Source organism: Leucoraja erinacea, chromosome 2, assembly GCF_028641065.1.
Source record: "Leucoraja erinacea ecotype New England chromosome 2, Leri_hhj_1, whole genome shotgun sequence".
Lineage (NCBI taxonomy): Eukaryota > Metazoa > Chordata > Chondrichthyes > Rajiformes > Rajidae > Leucoraja > Leucoraja erinaceus.
The window spans coordinates 63,736,533-63,756,388 of NC_073378.1; the positions used below are offsets into that span (position 1 = coordinate 63,736,533).

At 44.3% G+C, this 19,856-nt stretch overlaps 2 protein-coding genes and 1 pseudogene across 4 annotated transcripts in view; 1 reads left to right on the forward strand and 2 right to left on the reverse strand.

The window, feature by feature from the left end:
- The window catches only part of fyco1a (FYVE and coiled-coil domain autophagy adaptor 1a), a 216,304-nt gene that overhangs the window by 137,717 nt on the left and 58,731 nt on the right, over positions 1-19,856 (forward strand). The window contains exons 15-16 of one of the 3 annotated variants that reach the window (XM_055658188.1): positions 1,884-1,933; positions 2,913-3,039. The exons of the other annotated variants lie outside the window; for them this stretch is intronic. Of the exons in view, the coding sequence (XP_055514163.1) occupies positions 1,884-1,933; positions 2,913-2,944 (82 nt within the window). The 3' untranslated portion in view covers positions 2,945-3,039. Of the gene's footprint in view, positions 1-1,883; positions 1,934-2,912; positions 3,040-19,856 lie in introns of those variants that run through there. 3 annotated transcript variants of the gene reach the window in all.
- Positions 1,055-2,928, reverse strand: LOC129710901 (C-C chemokine receptor type 9-like). Its single transcript, XM_055658221.1, has 2 exons — positions 2,594-2,928; positions 1,055-2,335 (listed from the first exon to the last, which is right to left on the reverse strand). The coding sequence occupies exon 2, from the start codon at positions 2,299-2,301 to the stop codon at positions 1,246-1,248; it is 1,056 nt and encodes a 351-aa protein (XP_055514196.1). The 5' UTR covers positions 2,302-2,335; positions 2,594-2,928; the 3' UTR covers positions 1,055-1,245.
- Positions 16,361-16,504, reverse strand: LOC129716508 (U1 spliceosomal RNA; annotated as a pseudogene).

Below are 19,856 nucleotides of genomic sequence, written 5' to 3' on the forward strand. Positions count from 1 at the left end.
ACAAAACCCATGCGTTTCAGGGAGCCCCGGATGAGTAACGCTGGTTTAGAGACACAGCATGGAAACAGGCCCTTTGGCCCACTGAGTCTGTGCCGACCAGCGATGACCCCGTACATTAGTTCTACCCTACAGTCTAGGGACAATTTACAGAGGTCAATTAGCCAACAATCCTGCATGTCTTTGGTATGTGACCCTACCGGAGCACCTGGAGAAAAGTGGCCACAGGGAGGTTTGAAACAGAGTCTCTTGTCAATTAGCCAACAATGTGCCCTGCTTAAAATAATGTCTTAAGTGAAAGAGAAAAAGGGGATGAGATTAGAAATTCCGGGAAACTAGCATTCTTAAGGAAGAAAACCCCACGTGGCCACAGGGCCATTTTTTTCCAGATGTCGTCTGCGCACCAAAGCTCGCGTTTGGCGCCAAACCTGACCCAAAACGACCCACGGTCAACCCAGGTCTGTACTACTGTAGCGGCTGCCTCCTCCCTGGAGACGCTTAAACATCTGTAAATCATTGCTTAAATGTTAGTCAGTTAGTTTAGAGGGCTTTTATGTGAAGGGGTAAACTTTAATTCTTAGTCCCCTACCTGGTCGGAGAGGCGGGGAGCGGTCAATGCCCTTAATCGCCGTGCAGTAAGCTTCGCTGTGGCCGGTTATTGTATGACCCCGGCAACAGGAGGCGCTCCAAATCTAGCGCGGCCCGCGGCCGGACGCCCCAGCTCGGCGAATGTTGGGAGTCGGCGGCGTCGCAGCGCTGGGATACCAGCGGGGAGCGGGCAATGCCTTACCGTGTCGCCGTGCGGCAAGCTCCGGAGCGCTTTGGCCGCCGACTCCCAACATTCGCGGAGCGTCGCTAAATTTGGAGCCGCGCAGCCAGGGGTAGAGTTGCCGGGGTTGGAGCTCCAACCGGCGCCGCCCGCGTCCGGACGGAGCCCCCAGCTCCGCGAGGTTGGGAGTCGCTGACCAGGTAGGGGACTAAGAATTAAAGTTTTCTCCTTCACCCCTACTCCACCACCACCACATAAAATCCCTCCAAACTAACTGACTAACATTTATGCAATGATTCTCCCGGTCTCCGGGGAGGAGGCTGCTGCTCCAGACTTTTCAAGCCGCCCGCGCTACCTACTTAATCTACGCTAAAAATCTTCCATTCGGAAATCCGAAAATGTCCGAAATCCGACAAGTGTCTGGTCCCAAGGCTTTCGGATAAAAGGTTGTGCACCTGTACTGATATATACAGAATACTTTACAAAGGATACATAGTAGTTTCACTTACACATGTTCTCTGCTGTGATGTTTCACACTCAGTTTTCAGATACCCATGCAATTGTTTTTGACTAACACACCCAACATCTTTTAAAATCTTCAAAAAATTGTTTCTAAACTTCACTCCAAGAAATACATACAGAATAGGATTGAGGCAGCAGTGGATATAGGCAATGCTCTCTGTTACAATAATTGCATAGCCTATATATGCATTGTATTCACAATTCGTGTGTTCTTTACTGGTGATCTGCAAAGTTATCAGCAAGAGTGCAATATTGTATGGGAGCTCACAGATCGTGAATACAATTACAACTGCAACAATAATCTTCAACGATTTATGTTTTTGAAAGCCCTTAGCTTTGAGCAGAGTTATTGTGATGATTGTGTAGCAAATGATCATTGTCACAAATGGTATCAAAAATCCCACTGCCATCTGTGTAAAACGAACTCCTATTTCAATGCTGTTGTGTGAATTAGGCGGATAGTTCATAGTGCACTTGGTTTTTCCAGATTCATCAGAAATTGTTTCACTTAATATAAATTCTGGAAGGGCCAGGATGATTGCAAACACCCAAACTGCTGCACAAATGAACATACCATGCGTTCTTTTATTTTTAGGCATTTTTGTTGCTTGAACAATGGCATGATACCTGTTTACGGTCACACAGGTAAGTATAAGCATACAGCTATATAAGTTGACAGTGTACACACCAGTCACAACATTGCACATAACAGTTCCAAAAGTCCATTCATTATATGCAGCAACTGCCCATAGTGGCAAGGTGCAAAGAAAGATCAAATCAGCAATTGCTAGATTCATCATGTAGATATCTGTCATGGTCTTCAGCTTCTCATAAAGGACCTTAGTCACGATGACCAAAGAATTGCCCAGAAGCCCTGCCAGAAATATGATTGCATATAAACTGGGAACGTAAACTCTCTCAAAATCTTTAACTTCAGAATTATCACAGAACGTGAAAACATTATCAGAAAATGTGCTGGTTTCATTAAAATCATCAAAATAAATATAATCCATAATTAGACACCAGAACGGGATCAGCAGAATAGACCTGAAATAAAGCACAGAGCACAGAGACGTTTTATGTACTGTGACATGATAAGTACTTATGCTAACATTTTTATTGTAAAATGTTATTCACACTTTGTGTGAACACAAAGTACTTTATCATTCCTAATGTCATTTATTTCATTTTAATTTATTATTTCATTTTAATTTAATTAATGCAGTTTAAAATGCATATTCTAATGAATATTTTAAATGCATCTTTTAAAAATAAACATTGAAAGCAGCTTATATTGAAACTTACCGCAATTATGGAAAATTGCACAGCTTGGGTAACAGTAGATGCGTGCCCCTTGCTTTGAATCATAAATATCTCAACGCTGCATGCTAAGGTGATTTTCAACATTCATCAATGATTTTGCTTGATAATAATATGTTGTGGGAGGAAGCATACTTGTGTTTTTACTGTGAAGTTGTTTCCGGAGGGGGTTGCACTTGCAGCACAGTTTTTTTCAATGCACTTTTTCATCTAAAAGTTTTCTTCGTAACATGACCCAATGCAATTGTTTATTCCACTGCATCTTCTCCATAGCCATACAAAATTTTCTTCTTCTTCGATCCAGGTGAGCGAGGGTTGAACAAACACCAGAGATGAAAAGACAAATAGTGTGACATATGGATAGAAGATGTGTTAATTGTCAAGAGTGTATTATTGTCATATGTCTGGTAGAGCAATTAAATTTGTACCTGCAGCCAAGCACAACAGAATATGTCAACTTAATACACCGTAAACAATATAATAAACAAGACAGAGCAAAAAATTCAGTGTGTGTATGTTTACACACATGCACGCACGCACACACACACATAGAAAACAAACAAACATTAACAGTGCAATAATAGTCTATGTAGTTCAGAGATTTGCAGGTTGTAGTGTTTAATAGCCTAATGGCTGTAGGGAAGAAGCTGTTCTGAACCTGGCCGTTGCAGTTTTCAGGCTCCTGTACCTTTTTCCCGATGGTAGGGGTGAAATGATTGTGTGGGCAGGGTGGTATAGATCTCTGATGATGCTGCTGCCTTTTTGAAGCAGTGACTCTGGTAGACACAAAATGCTGGAGTAACTCAGCAGGACAGGCAGCATCTCTGGAGAGAAGGAATGGGTGATGTTTTGGATCGAGACCCTTCTTCAGACAGATGTCAGGAAAGTATGCGGGGCAGAGATAGAATGTAGTCGGAGACAGTAAGACTGGTGTGAGAATTAGACAGGGGGAGTGGATGGAGAGAGAGGAAAAGCAATGGCTACTTGAAGTTAGAGAAGCCAATGTTCATACCACTGGGGTGTAAGCTACCCATGTGAAATATGAGGTGCTGTTCTTCCAATTTGCGCTGGGCCTCACTGACAATGGAGGAGGCCCAGGACAGAAAGGTCAGATTGGGAATGGGAGAGGGAGTTAAAGTGCTGAGCAACTGGGAGATCAGATAGGTTAAGGCGGACTGATCGGAGGTGCTCAGCGAAACGATCGCCGAGCCTGCACTTGGTCTCGCCAATGTTCAGGAGTTGACACCTGGAACAACGGGGGAGGTGCAAATGAACCTCTGCCTCGCCTGAAAGGACTGTCGGGGTCCTTGGATGGAGTTAAGGGGGGAGGTAAAGGGACAGGCGCTTGAGGAATTGTTTCACCCGACGCCGGAGTTCCATCTTTCACGGCAAGAGGGCCCTGAAAATCATCAGACTGGCTGCAAGGTCACAAATGTGCCCCGACCTTGGGTGTTTCAGAGGAAGAGGACTTAACTTTCTGGTGCCTTTCCCCACAGTGGAAAATTTTGATTCTGCTGTGGGGGGATGTTTGTGTTGAACTCTATAATATGTTGTGTCCATTTGCTATATTTTTGCGTTAACCTTTTTCTATGGTATGGAAACTTATTAGCTATTTTATGTAAAGCACTTTGGTGTCAATGAGAGTTGACTTAAAACGTGCTATATAAATAAAACTTACTTACTTACTTACTTACTTACTTACTTACTAGGTGTTGCATCCCCACAGCCATCAGGCTATTAAAACTGGCTCGGACAAAACTCTGATTATTAGTAACCCATTTTCTGTTATTTGCACTTTATCAGTTTATTTATTCATGCGTGTATATATTTATATTATGGTATATGGACACACTTATCTGTTTTGTAGTAAATGCCTACAATGTTCTGTGTGTTTAAGCAAAGCAAGAATTTCATTGTCCTATACAGGGACACATGACAATAAACTCACTTGAACTTGAACTTGAACGAACTTGAACTCCTGTGGTTGCAGGGGAGAGTATAACCATATAACAATTACAGCACGGCAACAGGCCATCTCGGCCCTTCTAGTTCGTGCCGAACACGTATTCTCCCCTAGTCCCATATACCTGCACTCAGACCATAACCCTCCATTCCTTTCCCGTCCATATAACTATCCAATTTATTTTAAAATGATAAAAACGAACCTGCCTCCACTGGAAGCTCATTCCACACAGCCACCACTCTCTGAGTAAAGAAGTTCCCCCTCAAGTTACCCCTAAACTTCTGTCCCTTAATTCTCAAGTCATGTCCCCTTGTTTGAATCTTCCCTACTCTCAGTGGGAAAAGCTTATCCACGTCAACTCTTTCTATCCCTCTCATCATTTTAAAGACCTCTATCAAGTCCCCCCTTAACCTTCTGCGCTCCAAAGAATAAAGACCTAACTTGTTCAACCTTTCTCTGTAACTTAGTTGCTGAAACCCAGGCAACATTCTAGTAAATCTCCTCTGTACCCTCTCTATTTTGTTGACATCCTTCCTATAATTAGGCGACCAAAATTGTACACCAAACTCCAGAATTGGCCTCACCAATGCCTTGTACAATTTTAACATTACATCCCAACTTCTATACTCAATGCTCTGATTTATAAAGGCCAGCCCACCAAAAGCTTTCTTTACCACCCTATCTATATGAGATTCCACCTTCAGGGAACTGTGCACAGTTATTCCTAGATCCCTCTGTTCAACTGCATTCCTCAATTCACTACCATTTACCATGTACGTTCTATTTTGATTTGTCCTGCCAAGATGTAGCACCTCACACTTATCAGCATTAAACTCCCATCTGCCATCTTTCAGCCCACTCTTCCAACTGGCATAAATCTCTCTGTAGACTTTGAAAATCTACTTCATTATCCACAACCCCACCTATCTTAGTATCATCTGCATACTTACTAATCCAATTTACCACACCATCATCCAGATCATTGATGTACATGATAAACAACAGTGGACCCAACACAGATCCCTGTGGCACCCCACTAGTCACTAGCCTCCAACCTGACAACAGCCATCCACCATTACTCTCTGGCATCTCCCATTCAGCCACTGTTGAATCCATCTTGCTACTCCACCATTAATACCCAACAATTGAACCTTCTTAACCATCCTTCCGTGAGGAACCTTGTCAAAGGCCTTACTGGTCCATATATACAACATCCACTGCTTTACCCTCATCAATTTCCCGAGTAACCTCTTCAAAAAATTCAAGAAGATTAGTCAAACATGACCTTCCAGGCGCAAATCCATGTTCCTAATCAGACCCTGTTTATCCAGATGCTTATATATATTATCTCTAAGTATCCTTTCCATTAATTTGCCCACCACTGACGTCAAACTAACAGGTCTATAATTGCTAGGTTTACTCTTAGAACCCTTTTTAAACAATGGAATAACATGTGCAGTTCGCCAATCCTCCGGCACTATTCCCGTTTCTAATGACATTTGACATATTTCTGTCAACGAATGAGGACATCTCTGATGCCCTGGTATGGGACTCCGGTACATCCCTTCGATGGTGGGGATGTCATAATCTGTTACTGGGTAATGTTCACAACTTTTGTAGTCTTTTGTGAAGCCAAAGGAACGAATATTGTTACAGTGGCTTGCAAAGGTTTTCATACCCCTTGAACTTTTCCACATTTTGTCACGTTACAACCACAAACGTAAATGTATTTTATTTGGATTTTATGTTATAGACCAACACAAAGTGGCGCATAATTCTGAAGTGGAAGGAAAATGATACATGGTTTTCAAATTGTTTACAAATAAAAAACTGAAAAGTGTGGCGTGCAAAAGTATTCAGTCCCCTTTACTCTGATACCCCTAAATGAAATCCAGTGCAACCAATTGCCTTCAGAAGTCACCTAATTCGTAAATAGAGTCCACTTGCGTGTAATCTAATCTCAGTATTAATACAGCTGTTCTGTGAAGGCCTCAGAGGTTTGTTAGAGAACATTAGTGAACAAACAGCATCATGAAGCCCAAGGAACACACCAGACAGGTCAGGGATAAAGTTGTGGGGAAGTTTAAAGCAGGGTTAGGTTATAAATAAATATCCCAAGCTTTGAACATCTCACGGAGCACTGTTCAATCCATCATCCGAAAATGGAAAGAGTATGGCACAACTGCAAACCTACCAAGACATGGCCGTCCACCTAAACTGACAGGCCGGGCAAGGAGAGCATTGATCAGAGAAGCAGCCAAGAGGCCGATGGCAACTCTGGAGGAACTGCAGAGATCCACAGCTCAGGTGGGAGAATCTGTCCACAGGACAACTATTAGTCGTGCACTCCACAAATCGGTCCTTTATGGAAGAGTGGCAAGAAGAAAGCCATTGTTGAAAAAAAGCCATAAGAAGTCCCGTTTGCAGTTTGCCACAAGCCATGTGGGGGACACAGCAAACATGTGGAGGAAGGTGCTCTGGTCAGATGAGACCAAAATTGATGTTTTTGGCCTAAATGCAAAACGCTATGTGTGGTGGAAAACTAACACTGCACATCACACTGAACGCACCATCCCCACTGTGAAACATGGTGGTGACAGCATCATGCGGTGGGGATGCTTTTCTTCAGCAGGGACAGGGAAGCTGGTCAGAGTTGATGGGAAGATGGATGGAGCCAAATACAGGGCAATCTTGGAAGAAAACCTGTTAGAGTCTGCAAAAGACTTGAGACTGGGGCGGAGGTTCACCTTCCAGCAGGACAACAACCCTAAACATACAGCCAGAGCTACAATGGAATGGTTTAGATCAAAGCATATTCATGTGTTAGAATGGCCCAGTCAAAGTCCAGATCTAAATCCAATTGAGAATCTCTGGCAAGACTTGAAAATTGCTGTTCACAGACGCTCTCCATCCAATCTGACTGAGCTTGAGCTATTTTGCAAAGAAGAATGGGCAAAAATTTCTGTCTCTAGATGTGCTAAGCTGGTAGAGACATACCCCAAAAGACTTGCAGCTGTAATTGCAGCGAAAGGTGGTTCTACAAATTATTGACTCGGGGTGGCTGAATACTTTTGCACGCCACACTTTTCAGTTTTTTATTTGTAAAATAATTTGAAAACCATGTATCATTTTCCTTCCACTTCACAATTATGCACCACTTTGTGTTGATCTATCACATAAAATCCCAATAAAATACATTTACGTTTGTGGTTGTAACGTGACAAAATGTGGAAAAGTTAAATGGGTATGAAAACCTTTGCAAGCCAATGTATAAAGGGAGGTGGGGAGAAATGGGGTCAAAACCAGCTGGGGCACAAGAAATAGAGGAAGAAAAAGGGTGTGTGTATTGATTGTAGGTTAGTTACCTAGAATTGGAGAATTCAATGTTCATACCATTGTAAGCTACCCAAGTTGAGCACTTGCACACAGTCCACCTGCTGGATTTCCCAGTTGCTCACCATTTTAGGGCCAATGTGGCTGGTTTGACTAGAATCTCAGTTGGCATGGACGGGTTGGGCCGAAGGAACTGTTTCTGTGCTGTATGACTGATGTGATGACTCGAAGATTTATTGGACCTACTCAGGCTTGATAGCTTTCCTTTGGCAGACACTTCATTGGATATTGGTGCAAAGAAATTAAATGGAGTAGTTGTGTATCCAACTGGACTGTAAGGAAAGAATGATGATCATATTTCTGTTTTCATGCATATTCGATTTTCCGCAATGTCTTTAATACAATACTCATGACTGAATGGGATTGTCGCTTCACATTCTTTGAGTAAATTGGAAATTAGAAGATAAGCTGGGGATAAACAGAGAAGGTATGCTGTATTAATGAAAAATACTGTAATCATTTTGCAAAATGATGAAGCAGTTGAATGATCATAAGGAGCCATTTGATGAAAGAAGAAGTAACAATTATATACTGGAGGCAGGAAAATATCATGAGTTGAAAAGAGATTTAGGAACGAAAAATGGTTCGATAAAATGGTAAATAAGCAATGGGAGATTATTAAAACATCTGGGAGGAGAACTATCGGCTGCCCCCAGCTACATTACAAGGATGTCTGCAAGAGAGATATGAAGGCGCTCGACATCGATGTGGAGTCCTGGGAGAGCCTTGCAGTTGACCGCACGAGGTGGAGAGGTACCCTGGACCAATATCTCAAAACGCGGGAAGAGAAACTGATGCACGCAGCGGCAGACACGTGGGCACGCAGAAAGGAGCGCAGCAACTTCAACAGACCAGAGGCCACACACAATATGACCTTTGCGACAGAGACTGTCACCCCGCATTAGTCTCTTCAGCCACAAGCGACACTGCTCTAGCCGAGGTTTGGAGCAAGCAGCCAACATGCATCACCCATGGTCAGTCATGACTGAGGGGGGCTTACGAAATAATTCAAACACACCTTCCCAAAAGGAGGAAGTCAAAAGATAAAACTCTGTGAATGAATGATTATAAAGACAACTTCTTCTTTTCGTGTCCATTTTGTTACAAATGTTGACCTCGCTGTCATTGTCTGTCCTGAAAAGGACGCAAGCTGTCGGCGACAATCAGTGGAAGCCACCACTTGTCCCAATAGATGATAGTGGTAGCAGAATTAGCTCGGATACTACCAGTTTCCAGCCTCGCGACGTGGACGCTTCTGCTATGGGGCCATAGAGGCAACAATTTGGCTCAATGCATATTTACTTTTGGATGCAACTTTTCCAAATTGATTCTGATTTGAGGTCTATTGCAGGAGGATAATTACAGAACGGTTGAAGTATACAAGTGGTCAAGGCCTGGTGCTAGTAATGCCACTTTGGTTTTCATCTTTCCCAACTGTTGCCTCTTCTTAACCTTTAAAACGTAGGTCCTCCATAGTGATTTAAAGAGATCATCAAGTGCTGACTGACTTCTGCTGGCGTTTAAATTCCACAAAGGTTTGGTGATGTTGACACTTTGAAAAAATGTCGCTGTTTTATGAAGGTGTGACCAAAAAGGTGGAAGAGGTCAAATATATAGACGTTGTAGAGATTTCAGCAAGGACTTTGACAAGTTTCCGCGTGGTGAGCTGTTCTTGAAGGTTAGATCGCATGGGATCCAAGGAGAGATAACCAACTGGATAGAAAATTGGCTTCATGGAAGGAAGCAGAGGGTGATGGTAGGTTGTTTTTCAGATTGGAGGCCTATGACTAGTGGTGTGCCACAGGGTTCAATGCTGGACCCAATGCTGGTTTTGTCATCTTCAATGGACGGGTTGAGTCATGTGTCTTTTCTGTGCTGTATGACTGATGTGATGACTCGAAGATTTATTGGACCTACTCAGGCTTGATAGCTTTCCTTTGGCAGACACTTCATTGGATATTGGTGCAAAGAAATTAAAGTGGAGTAGTTGTGTATCCAACTGGACTGTAAGGAAAGAATGATTGTCAAATATTTCTGTTTTCATGCATATTCGATTTTGCGCAATGTCTTTAATACAATACTCATGACTGAGGAATTGCCGCTTCACATTGAGTAAATTGGAAATTAGAAGATAAGCTGGGGATAAACAGAGAAGGTATGCTGTATTAATGAAAAATACTGTAATCATTTTGCAAAATGATAGCAGTTGAATGATCATAAGGGAGCCATTTGATGAAAGAAGAGAAGTAACAATTATAGTAGTGGAGGCATGAAAATATCACGAGTTGAAAAGAGATTTAGGAACGAAAAATGGTTCGATAAAATGGTAAATAAGCAATGGGAGATTATTAAAACATCTGGGAGGAGAACTATCGGCTGCCCCCAGCTACATTACAAGGATGTCTGCAAGAGAGATATGAAGGCGCTCGACATCGATGTGGAGTCCTGGGAGAGCCTTGCAGCTGACCGCACGAGGTGGAGAGGTACCCTGGACCAATATCTCAAAACACGGGAAGAGAAACTGATGCACGCAGCGGCAGACACGTGGGCACGCAGAAAGGAGCGCAGCAACTTCAACAAACCAGAGGCCACACACAATATGACCTTTGCGACAGAGACTGTCACCCCCGCATTAGTCTCTTCAGCCACAAGCGACACTGCTCTAGCCGAGGTTTGGAGCAAGCAGCCAACAACTAGGATGCATCACCCATGGTCAGTCATTACTGAGGGGGGCTTACGAAATAATTCAAATACACCTTCCCAAAAGGAGGAAGTTAAAAGATAAAACTCTGTGAATGAATGATTATAAAGATAACTTCTTCTTTTCGTGTCCATTTTGTTACAAATGTTGACCTCGCTGTCATTGTCTGTCCTGAAAAGGACGCAAGCTTTCGGTGACAATCAGTGGAAGCCATCACTTGTCTCAATAGATGATAGTGGTAGCAGAATTAGCTCGGATACTACCAGTTTCCAGCCTCGCGACATGGACGCTTCTGCTATGGGGCCATAGAGGCAACAATTTGGCTCAATGCATATTTACTTTTGGATGCAACTTTTCCAAATTGATTCTGATTTGAGGTCTATTGCAGGAGGATAATTACAGAACGGTTGAACTATGCAAGTGGTCAAGGCCTGGTGCTAGTAATGCCACTTTGGTTTTCATCTTTCCCAACTGTTGCCTCTTCTTAACCTTTAAAACGTAGGTCCTCGATAGTGATTTAAAGAGATCATCAAGTGCTGACTGACTTCTGCTGGCGTTTAAATTCCACAAAGGTTTGGTGATGTTGACACTTTGAAAAAATGTCGCTGTTTTATGAAGGTGTCACCAAAAAGGTGGAAGAGGTCAAATATGTAGACGTTGTAGAGATTTCAGCAAGGACTTTGACAAGTTTCCGCGTGGTGAGCTGTTCTTGAAGGTTAGATCGCATGGGATCCAAGGAGAGATAACCAACTGGATAGAAAATTGGCTTCATGGAAGGAAGCAGAGGGTGATGGTAGGTTGTTTTTCAGATTGGAGGGCTATGACTAGTGGTGTGCCACAGGGTTCAATGCTGGACCCAATGCTGTTTGTCATCTATGTCAATGATTTGGCCCTGTGTACCAAAGGCATGAGATACCAACTTGCAACTGGCACCCAAGGATTATTGTAATAGTGAAAATGTTTCCTTGAAAAAAATTACAGCATGAATAGTGGTTGCATTTGAGGAATTGGGTCATGAAGATAGGAAGAACACATTAATCTTGTGTCTGTCTCACACACTCTTCCATGCAAATATTGTGAGCCGGATCAGGGTGGGTGGGTCGATGATAGTTTTTTTTTATCCTGATGATCTGAACAGGTTGTTTGACTTTGGTCTTTGGCTGAAGAGTGGTGGAATTATCAGCAAGGTTATGCCTTTAGAGGACAACAAAGTGGCGCAGCAATAGAGTTGCTGCGCCAGAGACCCTGGTTTGATCCTGAATTTGGGTGTTGTCTGTACAGAGTACAGGTGCACAACCTTTTATCCGAAAGCCTTGGGACCAGACACTCGTCGGATTTCGGACATTTTCGGATTTCCGAAAGGAAGATTTTTACCGTAGATTAGGTACGTAGCGGGGGCGGCCTGAAAAGTCTGGAGCGGCTGCCTCCTCCCCGGAGACCGGGGAATCATTGTAAATCATTGCATAAATGTTAGTCAGTTAGTTTGGAGGGATTTTATGCGGTGGTGGTGGGGTGTGAAGGGGGAAACTTTAATTCTTAGTCCCCTACCTGGTCGGCGACTCCCAACATCGCGGAGCTGGGGGCTCCGTCCGGCCGCGGGCGGCGCCGGTTGGAGCTTGACCCCGGCAACTCTACCCCTGGCTGCGAGGCGCTCCAAATTCAGCGCCGCCGGCAGCCGGACGCCCGCAGCCCCAGCTCCGCGAATGTTGGGAGTCGGCAGCCACAGCGCTCCGGAGCTTACCGCACGGCGACCCGGTAAGGCATTGCCCGCTCCTAGCTGGTATCCCAGCGCTGCGACGCCGCCGACTCCCAACATTCGCGGAGCTGGGGCTGCGGGCGTCCGGCCGCGGGCGGCGGTGGATTTGGAGCGCTGTGCAGCCAGGGGTAGAGTTGCCGGGGTCGGAGCTACAACCAGCGCCGCCCGCAGCCCCAGCTGGGAGTTGGCGGCCACAGCGCTGTGGAGCTTACTGCACGGCGACCCGGTAAGGCATTGACCACTCCCCGCCTCTCCGACCAGGTAGGGGACTAAGAATAGTAAGATTAAACGAGTACTTACCAGTATGAAGTTTGATCTGTATTTTATGAGGAGTTACGATGAGGGATTACGTGAAGAGCCCTGTCCAGTGCGCAGGTGCGGCATACTTCGAAGCAGCGGTGTGGAATCACAGGATAGACACAATATTTGAAGTAACATAGTAAAGATCAGTGAGACATCAGTTTATTAGTTTGATCTATATAATGAGGGTGGGGAGCGGAGGGCACGTAATCCCTCATCGTAACTCCTCATAAAATACAGATCAAACTTCATACTGGTAAGTACTCGTTTAATCTTACTATTTTACTTCGGAGTCACGTGAGTGACTACGTGAAGATTTCAAAGGTCTGTGATTTCAAACCGTGTAACAGTTTTTATTTCACTCACTGCCAAAGTTCTTGAGGGAGGAAGTGTTATCGTAATCAACCAATGGATCTGCTTTCTCAAGAAACAGAAAGGTATTTGGTAACAATAACAACATAAATAGCTCCCCTGAGCTTAAATTAAATATTTGCAGTTTGTAATATTCTATCTGCAATTAAATCAGGCTTATCAACGGTTTACAATAAAAAATGTTCTGAACGTCGTTTCCCTTGACCATCCTGCCGTATTGAGAATGTGGTCAACCGGGATGTCCATTCGTTCAGCCGCTGATATCAATGCTGCCCTAGTGGAATGGGATTTAAATGTATTATTATCTATTCCGGCAGCTTTCAGTACCTGTTTGAGCCACCTTGAAGTGGTTTGGCTCGTTACCCCGTCTTGGGGTTTCTGTGGTTGACCCATAGGCTTTCCTCTCCCTCTAAGATTGTGGGTTGTGTCTATATATTGTTGTAGATGGGTCACCACACTCAACCTGGACTCTGGTGGGTAGGCCCGGAATCCCACCAGTGAATTGGGCGTTCCTGGTCCATATAACCATATAACCATATAACAATTACAGCACGGAAAACAGGCCATCTCGACCCTTCTAGTCCGTGCCGAACACATAGTCTCCCCTAGTCCCATATACCTGCGAGTTAGGTTTTTACCAGACCTAGAATGATGAACGTGATGCGGTCTGGGGTAATCACCATGTTATCCAGTCTAGTTTTATGGAGTGACTGGACTCTGTGAGCGTATACGAAAGCCATAAGCATGAGCGTTTTTAACATAGATTGTGCAAGACTGAGGGATCTGGCTGGTGCCATTCTCTGAGATATGTCAATATCACACCGATATCCCATACATGTGTATACCTGGGTTTTTGGGGCTTATTATTATAATTGCCCTTCATAAGTTTATCTTCAGTGGATGGGATCCCATGCTCTGCTGTACTGCTGTTTTTAGATAAGCAGACAAGGCGCTTCATGCTGTATTTACGGCACTGTAACTCACCTTTTCATCATGGTGTAGATGGTCCAGGAACTCCAATACGTCAGTGGTTGAATAGTTTGGTATGTTGTCCCTGCGTCGTGGCAATATTTTTCCCATGTTTGCTCTTGGTGACTGTTCGCAGGGATGCCGACATGGTGGTAATGGTTCATTTGGATAATCCCAGTCCCTGGTAAGGTCTATTCAAAACCTACACCCAGGAGTTTGATGTTTTTATGGCATGGGTGGCTTATGCCTGATACTGGGTGAGTCAGCAACCATGGTCCACTAGGGAAATCCATAGGTGACTCGCCCACCATGTCGTGATGAACTGGGAACCATGGCTATGTAGGCCGGTCGGGCACCTTCAATATCCCGGAGACAGATTCCATCTGTATTGCGAAGTGCCCGACTGATGAGGCAGAAGGGAGGAAGGCAAAGCAGAAATTCCCCCTTCCAGCGTGTAGGCATCTACCGCTGCTGCCTCTGATCTGGTTCCTAAGTCACATACATAGGTTACTGGTGATTCCGTCTTGTGCAACCAAATTGATATCTGGCGTTCAAATTGCTTAATACCTTTAGCAGATATTTTGGGTTTGACATCTATTCAATGTTATCATAAATTTTCCCCCGTGACGTGGTGTCTCCCACTGTGTTCTAGCTTCCTAGGAGATAGGCAGCTGATAGTTAAAATGTCTTTTGACACACCATTGCCAGATCTGTTTGACCAATTTGTTGCACGATAATGATTTTATGCTCCCCATATGGTTGATATAAGCCACCACCATAGTATTATCAATCCGTAACCGTATATGTACGTGCTGCATTTGAAATGCATATGCTTTTAACCCAATAGGCGACCACCAATCCCAAATAGTTGATGCCCGGTGTGTGTAGTAACGATGATTCTGAATTGGTCCATCTGTTACCTGTGCTGGATATGGAGTTAGTTGCTCCCCAGCCTAAAGCACTGGCATCGGTTTTTAATAACCAAGTTAGGATTGGTGATAATAATAGGGCTGAAAACTATGCCAAACATTTTCTGCCCACCACTGTAATTGTGATATAGCTTCAGTGGGTACATTCATGATTTGATTATAGTGACCCGAGCACCTTGGCAAAGTAACAGTCATATGGATAGAATTGATATTGAAGCCCAGATAATCCATGGTGGTTAATGGCTTCAATTTTTGGTTTATCTGGGTGTAGGATGAACCTCAGTGCTTTAAGGAGCTGTTTCGTAGCTAGAACTGCTGCCAAAGCTAATTCCTTTGTTTTCCCTAATATGAGGATATCATCCAATATATGCCATGATTATGCTTATTTTCTTAATATTTTCATGGCTATTTTTAATATTTTTGTAATTAGTTTAGGGCTGAGGTTAGACCATTGGGCATGCTCTATACTCCCATAGTTGCCCAATCCAGATAAATTTTTAGTTATCTACTATGATCCTTGTGTATGGGTATAGGATAGTATGCATCTTCCATATCAATGCTTGCCATAAGGTATCCTTTGGAGATCGGATGTCTGGCAGTGACAAAACGTCTCCATCTTAAAGTGTATATACTCAACAGATTTATTTAGTGATATTAGGTCAATGATGATGCTACATTCACCATCTTTTGTAGTTTTGGTGAATATATTCGATACAAATTCCAATGGTTCATGTTTGCTCCCATGATCCCTTTTGTAATGAGCCTTTCTAGTTCAGCTTGACCTTCTCGCTTCTCTTTCTTAGAGGGAAAAAATGCCCTTTGGGCGCATTGCTGAACTGGCGGTAATATGCCCAATTTGAATTCAAGTTTTTATCCACTAATACTGTTGAGTATATATTAATTATTTGTGACAGCACCCCATGCTTTTTTCAACAAGTGTAAATGTTGAAAGTGTAAATGACAGCCCTCCCCCCCCCCCCCCCCCCCCCCCCCCCCCCCCGCAGTTAGTAAAGCACCCCTATTTTGTGTAAACTGGGAGGAACCAGACTACCTACCTCCATGTTCATTGTTTTTTTCATGAAGGCTCAGTTTGCTGGTATGCTGGTGCTGTCGGTGGGGCGGCGCATTTTTCCACGGCTCCGCTCTGGGCCCCTGTCTAAAAAGAACTTTGGGGGTAATGTGAAGCGGTCGCCAGGCTTTCACCAGTCCTCGTTCGATATTTGCTGGTGGATGCCGAGGGGTGCTGCCAGCTGGGTGTTGGATGCGATGTCCTGCTCGTTCCAGGGCCTGCCCTCATGAGGCGCACAGGTTTAGCTGCCTCTCTTCCCGCTGCAGCGGTTTGCATAGCCCCGTATATTTGGGGTTGAGGGCAGGTCTTATATGCACAAATGTCAGTCGAGTATCCCGAATTTGGGAACATCTTAGGCGTCAGCACACTCGAAGTGCAAAGGGATAGCCTCATCCTGGGAGAACCACCTTGGTGATCATGGCGTCTCGCCTGCCAGGTGAGTATGATCCGTGGAAACGAGCAAAGGCGGTGATTTTCGGTGTTAGGAGCTTCAGAATTCACTGCTTTTAGCTCTTGACTGCGAGTCTGTTGACCCAGCTGCCTGCAGATTTACCTCTAGAAAGGCCTTCTCCTGCAGGGCTTTGTTGGGAAGATGTCCGCGTGGAGGAGCCATGTAGTGGCCCACGACACCCAGCAGCTCTTCCTGATCCTGCTCCCCTGGCATACTGCTGTTCTCGTCCGCCTGCCAAGCGTTTAAGCCAGCCCAGCCCTGGCCTCCTTAGCTAGCCTCAAAAGAGGGAGCAAAAGGGTGTGCTATAAATTGGAGGAGGCATAGCTCAAACTCCGTTGTCGCATCAATCCCTCGACAAGGGAGATGGCTAGTGCAATAGCACTGGGGTAGGAGTGTCAGCTCCCTTGCCATTCAGCCAGTGACCCCTCGTTTTCCTGGAGGTTTTGTAACTCCATGACCTCCTCTGGCTTGGGGAGGCAGACATACTTGTTTTTGCTGTCTCCAACCTGTTCCAGTGTTGGAGGAAGTTGATTCCTGTAGAACCTGTATTTTTGGTAAGGTTTTGTCTTACCTGTAGTTAGAGGCTGCCTGCCGTTTTTTAGGCGGCATTGTAGCGGTTCCCGGGCGGCGATTCTCCTTGTCAGGAGTCTGCAGGGCTGCCGGTCGGGTTTTTAAATTTCCCTCCAGTCTGCTGCTGTTAACCGAACAGCTGTTCAGCGGATCGGCATCAGCGCAGCTCCCTGTCAGCGGTCCACAGCGTGTGCGGTCCCGTTTGCGCCTATCCCCCTCCACTGTCGGCTCCTTCGTTGGAGTCGAACGGGGGCCGCTTCCTCTGCTGCTTTGCTCCCCCTGGAGCAAAAAACACAAGGCCCGATTAAGGTAGGTACTTACCTAACGTTCCTTAGTTTGCGGGAGCGCCGACTCCCGCTGGGCCGCGTGTGCACAGCTGGGCGATAATGGCGCACCTGCGCACTGGACAGGGCTCTTCACGTAGTCACTCACGTGACTCCGAAGTAAAATTAAAGTTTACCCCTTTACCCCCCCCCCCCCCCCCCCACCCTCCCTCCCTTCACACATAAAAGCCCTCCAAACTGACTAACATTTAAGCAATGATTTACAGATGTTTAAGTGTCTCCCCGGTCTCCGGGGAGGAGGCAGCCGCGACAGTAGTACAGACCTGGGTTGACCGTGGTCGTTTCGGGTAAAGTTTGGCGCCAAACGCGAGCTTTGGTGTGCAGACGACATCCTGGGGGGAAATGGCCGGTTTTCGGAGTTTTTCGGTTTCTGGAACACCGGATAAAAGGTTGTGCACCTGTATATACATTCTCCCGCTGACCATGTTGGTTTGCTCCCGATTTCCTCCCACATTCTAAAGACGTGCGATTTGTTGGGTAATTGGCTTCTGTAAATTACCATGAGTGTGTAGGATGAAAAAAATGAGTTAACATAGAACTAGTGTAATGGTGATCATTGGTTGCATGGACTTGGTGGACCGAAGGGCCTGTTTCCACGCTTTATCTCTAAACTAAATAATGAAGGGCATGAAGATAAGAAGTGCTCATCATTATGTAATGCTTATGTGGTAAATAAGCATCAATTGCAATTGGTCCACTTCTATAATGCCTTTAAGCAACAAAAGTACCCAAGAAACAATTTCAAACAAAAATAGAACTATTTGACACATTACTGAATATTTAGTCTCAGAAACAGGTTTTAAGGAGCATCTTGGGAAGAAAAAGGATGTAAGAAAAAAATTGTAGTGTTAAGTCTTGGCGCAAACCGGCAAAGCAAAGCTTCAATTTGGGATTGAATAAGGCGCTAATAATATCACAGATGATTCTTAGGCTAGATGATATTTTACAATGCATGTTGCCTATGATGTACAATTGCGGTTGGAAGAGCTAAAGTGCCCTCCATAATGTTCGGGGCAATGACCCATCAATTATTTATTTGCCTCGTCACAATTTGAGATTTGTAATAGAAAAAATTACCTGGTTAAAGTGCACATTGTCAGATCTTTTTAAAGGGTATTTTGGTTTCACCTTGTAGAAATTACAGCTATGTTTATACATAGTCTCCCCATTTCAGGGCACCATAATGTTTGGGACACATGGCTTCACGGGTGTTTGTAATTGCTCAGGTGTGTTTAATTGCCTCCTTAATGCAGGTATAAGAGGGCTCTCAGCACCTCATATTTCCTCCTGTCTTTATATCACCTTTGAAAATGTTTATTGTTGTTTATCAACATGAGGACCAAACCAATGAAAGGCAAATAAGCCATTATGAGACTGAGAAACAAGAATAAAACTGTTAGAGACATCAGCCAAACCTTAAGCTTACCAAAATCAACTGTTTGGAACATCATTAAGAAGAAATAGAGCATTGGTGAGCTTACTAATCCCAAAGGGACTGACAGGTCAAGGAAGACTTCCACAGCTGATGACAGAAGAATTCTCTCTATAATAAAGAAAAATCCCCAAGCACCTGTCCGACAGATCAGAAACACTCTTCAGGTGTGGATTTGCCAATGTCCACTGTCGGCAGAAGACTTCATGAACAGTAATACAGAGGCTACACTGCAAGATGCAAACCACTGGTTAGCTGTAAAAATAGGATGGCCAGGTTACAGTTTGCTAAGAAGTACTTAAAAGAGCAACCACAGTTCTGGAAAAAGGAATTGTGCACAGATGAGATGAAGATTAACATATCAGAGAGTAGTGGGGGTGTTATGGCCTGGCATGTATGGCTGCTGAAGGTACTGGCTCAATTATCATCATTGATGATGCAACTGCTGATGGTAGTAGCATAATGAATTCTGCTCACGTTTAAACAAATGCCTCAAAACTCATTGGCCGGCAGTTCATTCTACAGTAAAACAATAATCCCAAACATACTGCTAAAGCTACAAAGGAGGTTTTCAAAGCTAAAAAAGGTCAATTCTTGTGTGGCCAAGTCAATCACCTGATCTGAACCCATATTGAGCATGCTTTTTTTTTCTGCTGAAGAGAAAACTGAAGGGGACTAGCCCCCAAAACAAGCATAAGCTAAAGATGGCAGCAATACAGGGCTGGCAGAGCATCACCAGAGAAGACACACAAAAAGTGGCGATGTCCATGAATCGCAGACTTCAAGCAGGCATTGCATGCAAAGGATATGCAACAAAATACAAAACATAACTACTTTCATTGACATGACATTGCTGTGTCCCAAACATTATGGTGCCCTGGAATGGGGGAGACTATGTATAAGCACTACTCTGTAATTTCTACATGGTGAAGCCAAAATGTATAAAAATGGCCTTTATTAAAATCTGACAATGTGCACTTTAACCAGGTGATTTTTTTT